Below are 14,305 nucleotides of genomic sequence, written 5' to 3'. Positions count from 1 at the left end.
CTCACACTCCCTCTCACTCTGATGCTTTGAACACAACTGACTACACACAGGGAGGGCCCTTGGTCTTGCAACCTCACTCCATCTTTGTCTCCTTCTAAGTATCTATGCTATGCAACCTCTGCACTCACTCCTTCATTGTCACTCAACCTCCACTTGTCTCCCTCATTGCAGGAAAAGAGAGCTCACAACAGGAGAGAGCGAGCCAGGACAGGAGGAGGGCCGCCCTCATTAGCCCAGCTCACCCCCTGGGAGGAAGGTGTCCTGGAGATTGGGGGGGGCTGACCGCGAAGTGGAAGTTGGGGAAGGACAGACAGGAGCATCCCCGCAAGCTGGTGACAGAATAGTTTTCCCTCTCTCTCATTGGCATTGCATGAGCCGCTGATAATGATTCTGAAGCTACATCATATGGATTTATGATCATCTGCAAAATGCAATGTGCATTTAACCTTGGCATCACATCTCTAACTTTTTCTTTGACTCCCCCACAGGACCATCGAGAGCCCCCGTCCCCACTCTGCAGGAGGAAGAGCCTGAGCAGCCAGACTCCTCAGAGGAATCTGCAACCTCTGAGGGTGCAACATCAGCAGAAATAAGCGCACCCAGCACCAGCGCAGACACTCACACCTCGGTGGAACCTTCGGGACATAGAGTGGAGTTGTCACATAAGAACGTAAGAAATAGGAGCAGGAGTAGGCCAATCGGCCCCTCGAGCCTGCTCCGCCATTGTCACCTGGTGTGTCACAGCTCACAAGTGAGCATCAGCAGATTGTGGAGACAGGGACAGCAGTGGAGAGTCCTCGTCGGAGGGCGCAGGACTCTGCCAGCTCGGCTCAGCTGCATGTCGACCCTCTGCCTCTGGGTCAATCCTTAAGATCAGAGGTGATGGAACTCCATGAACAGATGCAGGAGCCTCTGGCAGGTTTTGCCTCCAGGGTCGCTGCGAGTGTGAAGCGAATGGAGGAGTCAATAGCAAACATGAGCAGAGCCTTTGTGGAGTCAGTGGCGCATGAACGCATCAACATGGAAAGGATGGCTACCTACGTGGAAATGATTGCTGCCTCCATGGTAAGGCTGGCTACGGTAGAGGAGAGGAGGGCTACGGCCATGGAGGAGGTTAGTCGCCAGGGTATGGAAAACATGGTGAGTGTTCAGAATAGAATGACATCTCTTGAGGAGCGATGGGCATCTATTGAACAGAGAAACCAGACCTTCATGGAAGTCCTTCTGAGTAGGACTGCCATTGCAGATACGGGTCCCCATGGTTCCCCTGATGTGCAGCAAGCTGCTCTCAAGCCACTTGCAGGCACTGAGGGGGACCTGACCCATGAGAGGGAGGTTGGTGGCAGACCTCATGGAAGTGGGGGTTCCTCTCCAAGTGCTCACACTTTCATGCCACTGCAGAGCCCTCGGTCAGAGCCTCGCCGGAGTCCACACCCAACGAAGATAGACGTCTCAACTCCTGCACAGCCGCAGGAGCAGCAGACTGCTGGCGAGCCCTCACATGCTCCCCACCCCAGAGGACGCCCGCCAAAGGTGTCGAGATAGGAGCAGCAGGAAAGTGAGCAAGGGGCCTCCACATCTGCTGAAGCCACAGGGGAACCACTACGTAGGAGCACGCGTAAGAGGAAAATAAAGCACAAATAGTCACAAGGGTAGTCACTTGGGTGAAATGCTGTGTATTTTGGAAAAATGCCATCAGTTGTGTGTGTTTCATAAAAATTCTGATGGCAACTGCTGCAGTTCTGGCGTGTGTCATTTCGCGAATGGGGCTTTCACATTGAGGGCTTAGGATTACTTGCAGTTGTCAGGATGCTGGTCAAATAGCTCGGAATCCGCAGGGTTTGGCCATTGTCGATGCTCAGGTAAGAATCTGCGAGGCAAAAGAGTTTGATTAACTAGGCTAAGCAAATCTGGCCAGGACGAGTGCGTGCCTTGCATCCCGGGCAGCAATGTTCTCGCGTAATGCTGCCGCTGGTTGATCATCATCATCATCATCCTCATCCTCATCCTCCCATGACGATTTTGGAGACCCTGGCTGCTGAGTACTGTAGGGCTCCACCTGATCTATCCAGGCATCTGAAGCGCATCTTCAGCAAGCCGATGGTTTGCTCGATTATGGATCTGGTGGAAATGTGGCTGGAGTTGTAGCGCTCCTCAGCTTCGTTGGCTGGCCTCCACAATGGCCTCATTAGCCAAGTCCTCAGGGGATAGCTCTTGTCTCCAAGTAGCCATCCGTGAAGTTGGTCTGGCGGACTGAATAGCAGAGGCACACTAGACTGGCGCAGTATGAAGGAGTCATGGCAACTGCCAGGGTACTTGGCACAAACATGCAAAATCTCCTCCTTGTGGTCACACACCAGCTGAACGTTAAGGGAGTGGAAGCCCTTGCGGTTGACAAAAATACCTGGATTGCGATGGGGTGCCCTAAGGGCCACATGTGTGCAGTCAATGACGCCCTGCACCCTTGGAAAATCTGCCAGATGAGCTAATCCAGCCGCTCGCACTGTGACACTTGCTTGATCCTTGGTGAAATGGATGTGATTGTGCACGAGTGCAAAGAGGGCATCAGTTACCTGCGTGATGCAAGTGTGTGCGGCCGACTGGGAGATGCCGCTGATGTCTGCTGCTGATCCCTGGAATGAGCCTGAGGGAAAAAAGTTGAGTGCGGTGGTGACTTTGACGGCCACTGGTAAGGAGTGTCCACCTGGTCCTCTGGGCTGCCGGTCTTGCTGTATCATTGCGCAGATGTCAGTCACCACCTGTCGCGAAAGTCGGAGCCGTCTTTGGCACTGCTGCTCAGTCATGTTGAGGTAGCTGACCCTGTGTCTGTAGACCCTGTTTGGGGGGTATCTCCTGCGCCGACGGGCATCCATGCCCTAGCCCCTTCTGGTCTGTGCTGCCCCAGGTGGGTGAGCAGCAGCCTGTCGCTCCTGCTCCTGCTGCTGCTGTTGCTGGTGCTGCTGTTGTTCCTGGTTCTGCTGCTGCTGCGCCTGGGGCTGGAGGTCCTCTAATGCCAAGAAGGGAAGGGAAAAAAAGGCCTCCCATGCTTCTGGTAGATGCCTCAGTTGAGGAAGTGCTGAGTGAGGCTGGCGAGAGGGGTCTCGCAGGAGGTCACACTGGAGAAGTGTGTGAGGCTACAACCTTCCACAGGTGTGGTTAGGCCTGGTAAAAGTTGCCCCAGACCTGAGACAACAAAGTCCTGCCACCTGCAAATGATGGCTGATCAAATATCCTCTTTAATGTTGGACCTGCAGCTGATAGTCAACAAGCCAAGAGTGTTCACGTCAGGTTTCACAGGCATCATCCCCACCAGGCGTGTTTTATGTGGGAAAAGGGTTAAACAGGCAAGGGCCTGTTAAAATGGGATTATGAAGGCTAATTAGTACTGTTTAAGGGCCCTAAAGACCAGTCCCGCCAGTTGCGGGTGAGACTGATTCAGGTCCATCAGACACACCTAGGTTAAAATAGCGTGGAGGCGGGGGCGGGGGCGGGGACCAGGCCGGGGGGGGGGGTCCTGACCCCCAGGTTTTGCGATTTTTAACCCCCCGCCCTCCTCAAAGCTCGTCTCACGGCCCAATGAAAATCGAGGATATAGACTAAGGATTAACGCTAAAAGGGTGAAAGGGGATGTTAGAAGAAATTGTTTCACACAGAGATTACTGGAACATGGAATGCTTTACCATAAATAGTCATTGAGGCAATGATAACATCATTCCAAAGGGAATTGGATAATTATTTGAAAAGTATATAAATATAAAAGGACACAGGGAAAATGCTATTTGAGTAGACAGCTCCAGCTGAAGAACTAACACTGGCACAGGTGTGATGGGCTGAATGGTCTCCTCCTGTGCTGTAAATGTTATGATCCTATTCACCTAGTGATCGATAAGTTATTTGGCTCTGACTAGGAAAGCAGGAAATTTGATCTTATGTGACCCTATACTGACATTTACAGACTAGAATATTTGCTTTTAATGATTTTAACAGACTGCAGTAGTAGGTTTTGTATGTGGAACATTTTTGATGCTAAATGAGAGTTGAACTTCAGGGAGCTCCACTGTAATCAGTTTGCATCTCTTCCTGCTTTTTCACTCTTGAGAACATCAAAGGTCAAGTTCAGGAAGAGATGATTGAAAGGCAACCAGTTCTGATACTGAATCAATTCTAATATTAGGTATGAAACCTTCTTGGTAAATTGGGTCAGAATACTTCCTGTTCTGCGAGTACAGTACTTCTAAAAATGGTCGTTCTATCTGAGAGATGATGGGCATTTCAATTTTATGTCTTCTCTCCGCTCTAGAATCTAAAAGTTATGTTTTTAATACAAAAATTGTTCTATGGATGAACAACTGAAGTAGAAAAAGAATGATATGGCTCTTGTGAATTTGCAATTCTTTTCTTGCAGCTTACATATTACAGCATATTTTTTGTGACTGCTCCTTTTTTAAAACATTAATGTGATTTATTTCACATTGCGTGAAGCTATGGGAAAGCTAGAATTTGTAAAATACTGAATTTCATTAGCTTTATTTATTGCTTTCAAAATAGGTTGGTTCTGTTATGAATCTGCATAGTATGAGGGAATTCACACACATTATACATAGAATTATAACATTTTTGCCTTTTTTACATCAGCTGAATAGTTCCTAAGGTATCATAGAGTATATGTAGCAGAATGTGGACCTCAACATAGAAACATAGAAGATAGGAGCAGGAGTAGGCCATTCGGCCACTCGAGCCTGCTCCGCCATTCAATGAGATCATGGCTGATCATCCAAATTCAGTACCCCATCCCTGCTTTCTCCCCATATCCCTTGATCCCTTTAGCCTTAAGAAATATATCAAATCAAAATCAAATCAAATCAACTTTTATTGTCATTGTTAGTGCACAAGTGCAGTACAACGAAATGTAGGCTTGCGGCTCCCGAGAGTGTACATTTGGATTAAGACATTTAAACATTCAACATACATTTGGCTTGTAGTATATTAACATAAATATAACCATATAAAGTGCATTGGCAGATGTGCAGGCTTTAGAGTTTATTTGTGGAGTTCAGTAGGATGACAGCCCTGGGAAAGAAGCTGTTCCTAAATCTGGTCGTACGGGTGCGAATGCATCTGTAGCGTCTCCCAGATGGCAAGAGGGCGAACAGACTGTGGCTGGGGTGGGTAGGGTCTTTGATGATGGACCGTGACCTCTAACTCCTTCTTCAATATATTTAATGAATGGGCCTTAACTGCCTTCTGTGGTAGAGAATTCCACAGGTTCACCACTCTCTGAGTGAAGAAATTCCTCCTCATCTCTGTCCTAAATGGCTTACCCCTTATCCTTAGACTGTGACCTCTGGTTCTGGACTCCCCCGCCATCGGGAACATCCTTCCTGCGTCTAATCTGTCTAGTCCTGTTAGAAATTTATAAGTTTCAATGAGATCCCCTCTCATTCTTCTAAACTCTAGTGAATACAAGCCTAATCAACCCAATCTCTCTTCATACATCATTCCTGCCATCCCAGGTATCAGTCTGGTGAATCTTCGCTGCACTCCCTCCATGGCAAGAACATCCTTCCTCAGATAAGGCGACCAAAACTGCACACAATACTCAAGGTGTGGTCTCACCAAGGCACTGTACAACTGCAGCAAGACATCCTTGCTCCTGTACTCGAATCCTCTCGCTATGATGGCCAACATACCATTTGCCTTCTTAACCGCCTGCTGCACCTGCATGCTTACCTTCAGCGACTGGTGCACAAGGACACCCAGGTCTCGTTGCACTTCCCCTTTTCCCAATCTATTGCCGTTCAGATAATAATCTGCCTTCCTGTTTTTGCCACCAAAGTGGATAACCTCGCATTTATCCACATTATACTGCATCTGCCATGCATCTGCCCAATCACCCAACCTGTCCAAATCATACTGGAATTTCTCTGCATCCTCCTCACAACACACACGCCCACCCAGCTTTGTGTCATCTGCAAACTTGGAGATATTGCATCTAGTTCCATCGTCTAGATCATTAATATATATTGTGAATAGCTGGGGTCCTAGCACCGATCCCTGCGGTACCTCACTAGAAACTGCCTGCCACTCGGGGGGAAAAAAGACCCGTTTATTCCACCTCTTTGCTTCCTGTCTGCCAACCAGTTCTCTATCCAAGTCAGTACCTTACCCCCAATCCCATGCGCTTTAACTTTGCACGCTAATCTCTTATGCGGGACCTTATTGAAAGTCTTCTGAAAGTCCAAACAAAATCCATTGGATGCATTGAAGCATAGCATGAAAACAAATGTATAGATGCAGAATTTGTTTAACACCGGATCAAGTGAGGGACTGAAGCACATACAGTCATAGAGTTATACAGCACAGAAAGAGGCCCTTCGGCCCATCGTGTCCACGTCGGCCATCAAGCCCGGTCTATTCTAATCCCATTTTCCAGCACTTGGTCCGTAGCCTTGTATGCTATGGCATTTCAAGTGCTCATCTAAATGCTTCTTGAATGTTGTGAGGGTTCCTGCCTCTACCACCCTTTCAGGGAGCGAGTTCCAGATTCCAACCACCCTCTGGGTGAAAAAGTTTTTCCTCAAATCCCTTCTAAACCTCCTGCCCCTTACCTTGAAACTATGCCCCCTGGCTATTGACCCCTCTACTAAGGGGAAAAGTTCCTTTCTATCTACCCTATCTATGCCCCTCATAATTTTGTACACCTCAATCAGGTCCCCCCTCAGCATTCTCTGCTCTAAGGAAAACAAACCCAGCCTGTCCAGTCTCTCTTCATAGCTGAAACGTTCCAGCCCAGGTAACATCCTGGTGAATCTCCTCTGCACCCTCTCCAATGCAATCACATCCCTCCTATAGTTTGGTGACCGGAACTGCACACAGTATTCCAGCTGTGGCCTAACTAGCGTTTTGTACAGCTCCATCATAACCTCCCTGCTCTTATATTCTATGCCTCGGCTAACGAAGGCAAGTATCCCATATGCCTTTTTAACCACCTTATCTACCTGCCCTGCTGCCTTCAGGGATCTATGTACAAGCACACCAAAGTCCCTCTGATCCTCTGTCCTTCCTAGGATCCTACCATTCATTGTGCATTCCCTTGCCTCGTTAGTCCTCCCAAAATGCATCACCTCATACTTTTCAGGGTTAAATTCCATTTGCCACTGTTCTGCCCATCTAACCATCCCATCTATATCGTCCTGTAGCCGGAGGCTTCCCTCCTCGCTATTTACCACTCCACCAATTTTCGTGTCATCTGCGAACTTACTGATCATACCTCCTACATTCATATCTAAATCATTAATGTACACTACAAACAACAAAGGACCCAGCACCAATCCCTGTGGTACACCACTGGACACAGGCTTCCAGTCACAAAAACAACCTTCGACCATCACCCTCTGCCTCCTGCCACTAAGCCAATTTTGGATCCAATGTGCCAAATTGCCCTGGATCCCATGGGCTCCTACCTTCTTGACCAGTCTCCCATGTGGGACTTTGTCAAAAGCCTTACTGAAGTCCATGTAGACTACATCAACTGCACTACCCTCATCCACACACCTAGTCACCCCCTCAAAATTCAATCAAATTGGTCAGACATGATCTCCCCCTGACAAAGCCATGCTGACTATCCCTGATTAATCCCTGCCTCTCCAAGTGGAGACTAAGGTCTGTCCCTCAGAATTTTTTTCCAATAATTTCCCTACCACTGATGTCAGGCTCACTGGCCTGTAATTCCCTGGTTTATCCCTACTACCCTTCTTGAACAATGGTACTACGTTAGCTGTTCTCCAGTCCTCTGGCACCTCCCCTATGGCCAGAGAGGTTCTGAAAATTTGTGTCAGAGCCCCTGCAATCTCCTCCCTTGCTTCACACAGCAGCCTGGGATACATCCCGTCAGGGCCTGGGGATTTATCCACTTTTAAGCCCGCTAAAACCACTAGTACCTCCTCCCTCTCAATACTAATTTGTTCAAGTATATCACAACCCCCCTGTCTGATTTCTATGCTTACATCACCCTTTTCCATAGTGAGCACAGATGCAAAATATTCATTTAAAACCTCACCTACATCTTCCGGCTGTATACACAGTTTGCCACTTTGGTCCCTAATGGGCCCTACTCTTTCCCTGGTTATCCTCTTGCCCTTAATATACTTATAAAACACCTTGGGATTTTCCTTTATTTTGCCCGCCAGTGTTTTTTCATGCCCCCTCTTCGCTCTCCTAATTTCTTTTTTAAGTACCCCCCTGCACTTTCTATACTCCTCTAGGGCTTCCACTGTTTTTAGTCCTTTGTATCTGCCAAAAGCCTTCCTTTTTTTCCTAATCCATTCTTGTATATCCCTTGACATTCAGGTTTCCCTGGGCTTATTGGTCCCACCCTTGACCTTTATGGGAACATGTTGGTGTTGTACTCTCTCTATTTCCTTTCTGAAAGACTCCCATTGCTCTGATGTGGATTTTCCTACAAGTAGCTGATCCCAGTCCATTTTGGCCAGATCCTGCCTTATAGTAAAATCGGCCTTCCCCCAATTTAGAACCTTTTTTTCCGGCCCATCTTTGTCCTTTTCCATGACTACCTTAAATCTCACTGAATTATGGTCACGGTCACCAAAATGTTCTCCTACTGACACATCTACCACTTGCCCGGCTACATTCCGTAGGCCCCCTCTCTTGTAGGACTTTCTACATGCTGGCTCAAAAAGCTCTCCTGGATGCACTTTAAGAATTCCGTACCCTCTAAGCCTTTCACACTCTGACTATCCCAGTTAATATTGGGGAAGTTGAAATCCCCTACTATCATTACCCTATTATTTCTACACTTCTCTGTTCACAGTCATTTTCTTATTGCTTCTTTTCTTCTAGTTATATTTTACCAGATACCAGCAAGAAGAGCAGACAGAAGACCCGAGTAGTAAAGAAAAGTCTTAATCCGACCTATAACCACACCATGGTATATGATGGATTCAGGCTGGATGAAATAATGGAGACCTGTGCAGAAATATCCATCTGGGACCATGAAACCTTCACCAATCAGTTTCTTGGGGGAGTTCGCCTTAATCTAGGCACAGGTATGAAAAGTTTGAATTGTAATCTTCTGTCCACACTTCATTTAAAACAGATTGTAATGCTGTGGAAGATAGGAGTTTGGATACCTGACATAAAAAGACAATCTGCAGAAATATTCTGTAATATATTTAACAGTTCAATCACTGCTTTACCCTAAATAAATTTTAAAATGCACTAGGGTACTGCACAGCTGAAAAGAACTGCTCTACCCATCCTCTTGTTGAGACCAGTGAGATTTTGGGCTTTTGGAAGGCACTTACTTTTCCTTTTGAAAACCATTTCCTATTTCATGGTTACGTTGCAGTACATTACACTGCTGTTTGCAGTAAACTATTTCAAGTCCCAATTTCCCAGTCTTGCTTGGTATTAATTAAAGAAACCGTTACATTCACCACTAAGCAGCTAGTTACAAAATTGTGCATGCATCTAATGTTTGCTTTTGTGTGTGCCATTTAACTTTTAAAAGGTCCAAGTTAAATTCAGTTTTCTAGTTAACTAAATTCTTCTTTGTGATTTTGTGCTCAACAGTATGAGGGATATCAGTCCTGGGGATTGCACTCCCAGGTCAGGTATATCATAGGCCAGATGCAGAGTAAATCTCCCCCTTTTCTGACACATCAATATCTTACAGCAATCTCAAATCAGCCCTACTGCACCAAGGAGACATTTTTCACTTCTTACAGCACTCTCTGTGGTAAGGCTGCCAATTAGTGATAAATGCTGGCCAGTTTGATCTGTGAATAACCCACCAGCAAAGAACAAAGTTGAGCCTGTCCAAAATCATTTGGGACCCTTATAACAAGCAAAGAGGAGATTTTCATCCTATTGCCCTGTGTTGGCTTTAAACCTAGATCCCAATGGCGAAAGAACAGTGTTCTAACCCACTAGCCACATAGTCTCCTTTTATCCCATCAATATGCTACTACAGTAAATTTAGTTGTCGACCACATATGCTTTCTATAACTCTTAAAAAAAGAAAGTGACTCAACATTGGCTAACAAGGGAAACTAGGGATAGCATAAGATCCAAGGAGAGGACATATAAATTGTGCAGAAAAAGCAGCAAACCTGAGGATTGGGAGCAGTTTAGGATTCAGCAAAGGAGGACAAAGGGATTAATTAAGAGGGGAAAATGGAGTATGAGAGTAAGCTTGTAGGGAACATAAAAACTGACTGTAAAAGCTTCTATAGATATGTGAAGAGAAAAAGATTGGTAAAGTCAAGCGTAGGTCCCTTGCAGTCAGAATCAGGGGAATTTATAATGGGGAACAAAGACATGGCAGACCAATTAAATACATACTTTGGTTCTGTCTTCACAAAGGAGGACACAAATAAACTTCCAGAGATGTCGGGGAACATAGGGTCTAATGAGAGGGAGGAACTGAATGAAATCAGTATTTGTAGGGAAATGGTGTTAGGGAAATTGACGGGATTGAAGGCCTATAAATCCCCAGGGCCTGATAATCTACATCCTACGGTGCTTAAGGAAGTGGCCCTAGAAATAGTAGATGCATTGCTGGTCATCTTCCAAAATTCGATAGACTCTGGAACAGTTCCCATGGATTGGAGGGTAGCTAATGTAAACCCACTATTTAAAAAAGGTGGTAGAGAAAAAACGGGGAATTGTAGACCAGTAAGCCTAACATCGGAAGTGGGGAAAATGCTAGAGTCCATTATAAAAGATGTAATAGCAGAGCACTTGGAAAACAGTGACAGGATCGGACAAAGTCAACATGGATTTACAAAAGGTAAATCATGCTTGACTAATCTACTGGAATTTTTTGAGGATGTAACTGGTAGAATAGATAAGGGAGAACCAGTGGATGTGGTGTATTTGGATTTTCAGAAGGCTTTCGATAAGGTCCCGCATAAGAGACCAGCGTGCAAAGTTAAAGCACATGGGATTGGGGGTAAGGTACTGACTTGGATAAAAAAACTGGTTGGCAGACAGGAAGCAAAGAGTTGGAATAAACGGGTCTTTTTCCGAGTGGAAGGCAGTGACTAGTGGGGTACTGCAGGGATCGGTGCTAGGACTCCAGTTATTCACAATATATATTAATGATCTAGACGAGAGAACTAGATGTAATATCTCCAAGTTTGAGATGACACAAAGCTGGGTGGGCGTGTGTACTGTGAGGAGGATGCAGGGAAACTCCAGTACGATTTGGATAGTTTGGGCAATTGGGCAGATGCATGGCATTTGCAGTATAATGTGGATAAATGTGAGGTTATCCACTTTGGTGGCAAAAACAGGAAGGCAGATTATTATCTGAACGGCAATAGATTGGGAAAAGGGGAAGTGCAACGAGACCTGGGTGTCCTTGTGCACCAGTCGCTGAAGGTAAGCATGCAGGTGCAGCAGGCGGTTAAGAAGGCAAATGGTATGCTGGCCTTCATAGCGAGAGGATTCAAGTACAGGAGCAAGGATGTCTTGCTGCAGTTGTACAGTGCCTTGGTGAGACCACACCTTGAGTATTATGTGCAGTTTTGGACGCCTTATCTGAGGAAGGATGTTCTTGCCATGGAGGGAGTGCAGCGAAGATTCACCAGACTGATACCTGGGATGGCAGGAATGACGTATGAAGAGAGATTGGGTTGATTAGGCTTATATTCGCTAGAGTTTAGAAGAATGAGAGGGGATCTCATTGAAACTTATAAAATTCTAACAGGACTAGACAGACTAGATGCAGGAAGGATGTTCCCGATGGCAGGGGAGTCCAGAACCAGGGGTCACAGTCTAATGATAAGGGGTAAGCCATTTAGGACAGAGATGAGGAGGAATTTCTTCACCCAGAGAGTGGTGAACCTGTGGAATTCTCTACCACAGAAGACAGTTGAGGCCAATTCATTAAATATATTGAAGAAGGAGTTAGATATATTTCTTAAGGCTAAGGGGGATCAAGGGATATGGGGAGAAAGCAGGGACAGGGTACTGAATTTGGATAATCAGCCATGATCGCATTGATTGGCAGAGCAGGCTCGAGGGGCCGAATGGCCTACTCCTTCTCCCATCTTCTATGTTTCTACGATGCAGTTGACATTTCAGTCTTTCTAAAGTTAAAATCAGTTATGAAGTCTATTTGAAGTTCATATAGGATAGCATCAGTTCCCCTCGTTAATATTTCTAATACAAGTAAAATTAATAACATTACTAGTTTAATGCATTTAAAAAATATATAGGATTAGTTACTTGAAGGACAAGGAAACGTTTTATCTGAAATATTGCTAGGCTGCTCCAGTGGTGTCACCGATGGGGAGGTGTCACAATTAGAACCTTTTGAAATAAATCGGAGCTACAACTTAGCACCACCCTACCATTCAATCCCAGGAAAGCATACTAGGAAGAGAGGTTTCAGTGGATGAGTTTAATGGCTGAGGCTGCTTTCTCTTGTATGTTTGTGTTGATTTCAATGTCAAGTCTGAGGCTCCTGCATTAAAGAGTGATGATGATATTGGTCAAGTGTTGGTTCAAGATTGTAATATTATCTAGAATTACATCAAATCTGCAGCACAGAAACAGGCCATTCAGCCCAACTGATCTATGCTGGTGTTTATGCTCCACATGAGCCTCCTCCACTCTAATTATCTCTTCCCTCCCTGCCCCCCTATTATGTATTCCCTTTTCCCTCATGTTTGCATCAAGCCTCCCCTTACACACATCAATTCTATCTGCTTCAACCATCCACGTGGCAGTGAGTTCCACATTCTAACCACTCTGTAATCATTCATCTTCTCAATGAATATATAGGTACATTTCATTTTATTAAACTGAGATATGCTGAGGATTCTATGTTGAATATCTTAAACATCCAACTAGTATTCATTTCCTTTTTAAGATTGTTTTTCGATTGTTTCTTGTCCTACAGGGAATAGCTATGGCCAAAGTGTGGATTGGATGGACTCAAATGAAGAGGAGGCCACTCTCTGGAAGGAAATGATATCCAAACCTGGCCATTGGGTGGAAACAATACTGCCTCTCAGGTTTAATATGACAAAAAGGGAGTGATGAGCTCTTCTTCAGTTACTGTTTCCCTTGACTTTAGGTGCTTAGATATAACTTTAATGATTTGCTAGTGTTCAAGAAAAATATGATGCCTTCTGTACTTTTTTCATTTAATCTCTTCTTTTTTGAGAGGTGATGGGTTGTAGAGACAAGTCAAAGTTTAAAAAAATGAACAAGATGACGGCTAAGTCAACAGGAGCATTTGGAAAATGAAAAAAGTACTTGGTGACCATTTGGAAACTGGTACATTTCAGAAGAGTGAAGATACAACCATGCTAAGCACAAAATGTAAAACTGTATTATTGGGACAAAATTGAAGAACCAAAGAAAAGGATGTGCGGAATCTAAGAAGCGAAGTAATGGAAAAACAACAAGAATAAAAAAAGAGTGTGGGAGGTTGATATTTTAATGAAAGTCAGTGTTGTACTCATGCCTAGGTTGACAAGAAAATGTCTGGAATTTTGAAACTATAAGTGCTTCATTACTAAAGCCTGTCTGTTAATGAAATGCCAAATACAATATTGAAAAGGTTAAATAAGCATGTATCATTTATATTTAGGCTAATTATAATCAATAAACAAACTTTTAGGCAAGCATTTTGTACACACAATTTGTTGTGCTTTTTCATATATCAAAATGTTATATTAAATATTTAAAATAAAACATTGTATTCATCTCTTGTTTTCAGTCGTGGTGGACATTTGAATGGGTAAACAATTCAAAATGAGTATAGGATGGATACTCCCGAGTTCCTCCAATCACGAAAGACCCGGGGGGAAAAATTGAGTCGCGCGCCCTTTGGGGCACTAACTTCACCGGGGCGCTACTTCCCGAAAAAATTAGCACCCCTGTGGCCAAAATTCATTGGTAGCGCCCCAAGAAGGAAGCGGGGTACTACTAGAAGCGCCCCACCTCCCTCTTGGGGCGCTGTGAGAGAATATCGCAGTGCTACGTGCCGCAGGCCTTCCTCCCCTTCTTAAAGGGGAGGGGTCATGCGCAGCGTGACCCAGGGCCCAGCTGGGCCACCAGGGATCGGGAGTACCAGCAAAAGAGCCCGGCACTCGAAGGGCCGGGCTCACCGAGCACAGCCGGCACTCCACGGGTGGGAGGCTGAGGAGGCCGGGGATGGCAACGGGGGCAGGTGCTGACAGGCGGCCAGCAACAAAAATGGCTGCCCGGCACCGCGCCTTTAATTAGCGCCGCCCCGGCCGCAGGTAGGCCCCCCCCCCCCCCGACCCCG

General features: G+C 45.6%; 1 protein-coding gene across 2 annotated transcripts in view; it reads left to right on the top strand.

Moving 5' to 3' along the window:
* LOC147112717 (synaptotagmin-like protein 2) overlaps positions 1-13,728 on the top strand; it is a 252,889-nt gene extending 239,161 nt beyond the window's left edge. For both annotated transcript variants that reach the window (XM_085997307.1, XM_085997306.1), the window contains 2 exons: positions 8,860-9,065; positions 12,929-13,728. In XM_085997307.1, coding sequence (XP_085853433.1) covers positions 8,860-9,065; positions 12,929-13,068 — 346 coding nt within the window. In that variant the 3' untranslated portion in view covers positions 13,069-13,728. The remainder of the gene's footprint in view (positions 1-8,859; positions 9,066-12,928) is intronic.
* Positions 13,729-14,305: the final 577 nt, after the last annotated feature.

This window comes from Somniosus microcephalus, chromosome 9, assembly GCF_052327205.1.
Source record: "Somniosus microcephalus isolate GS21.2 chromosome 9, FLI_Smic_1.0, whole genome shotgun sequence".
Classification (NCBI taxonomy): domain Eukaryota; kingdom Metazoa; phylum Chordata; class Chondrichthyes; order Squaliformes; family Somniosidae; genus Somniosus; species Somniosus microcephalus.
Note: the sequence above shows the minus strand (reverse complement) of the source record. Positions and strands in the feature narration are given on the sequence as shown.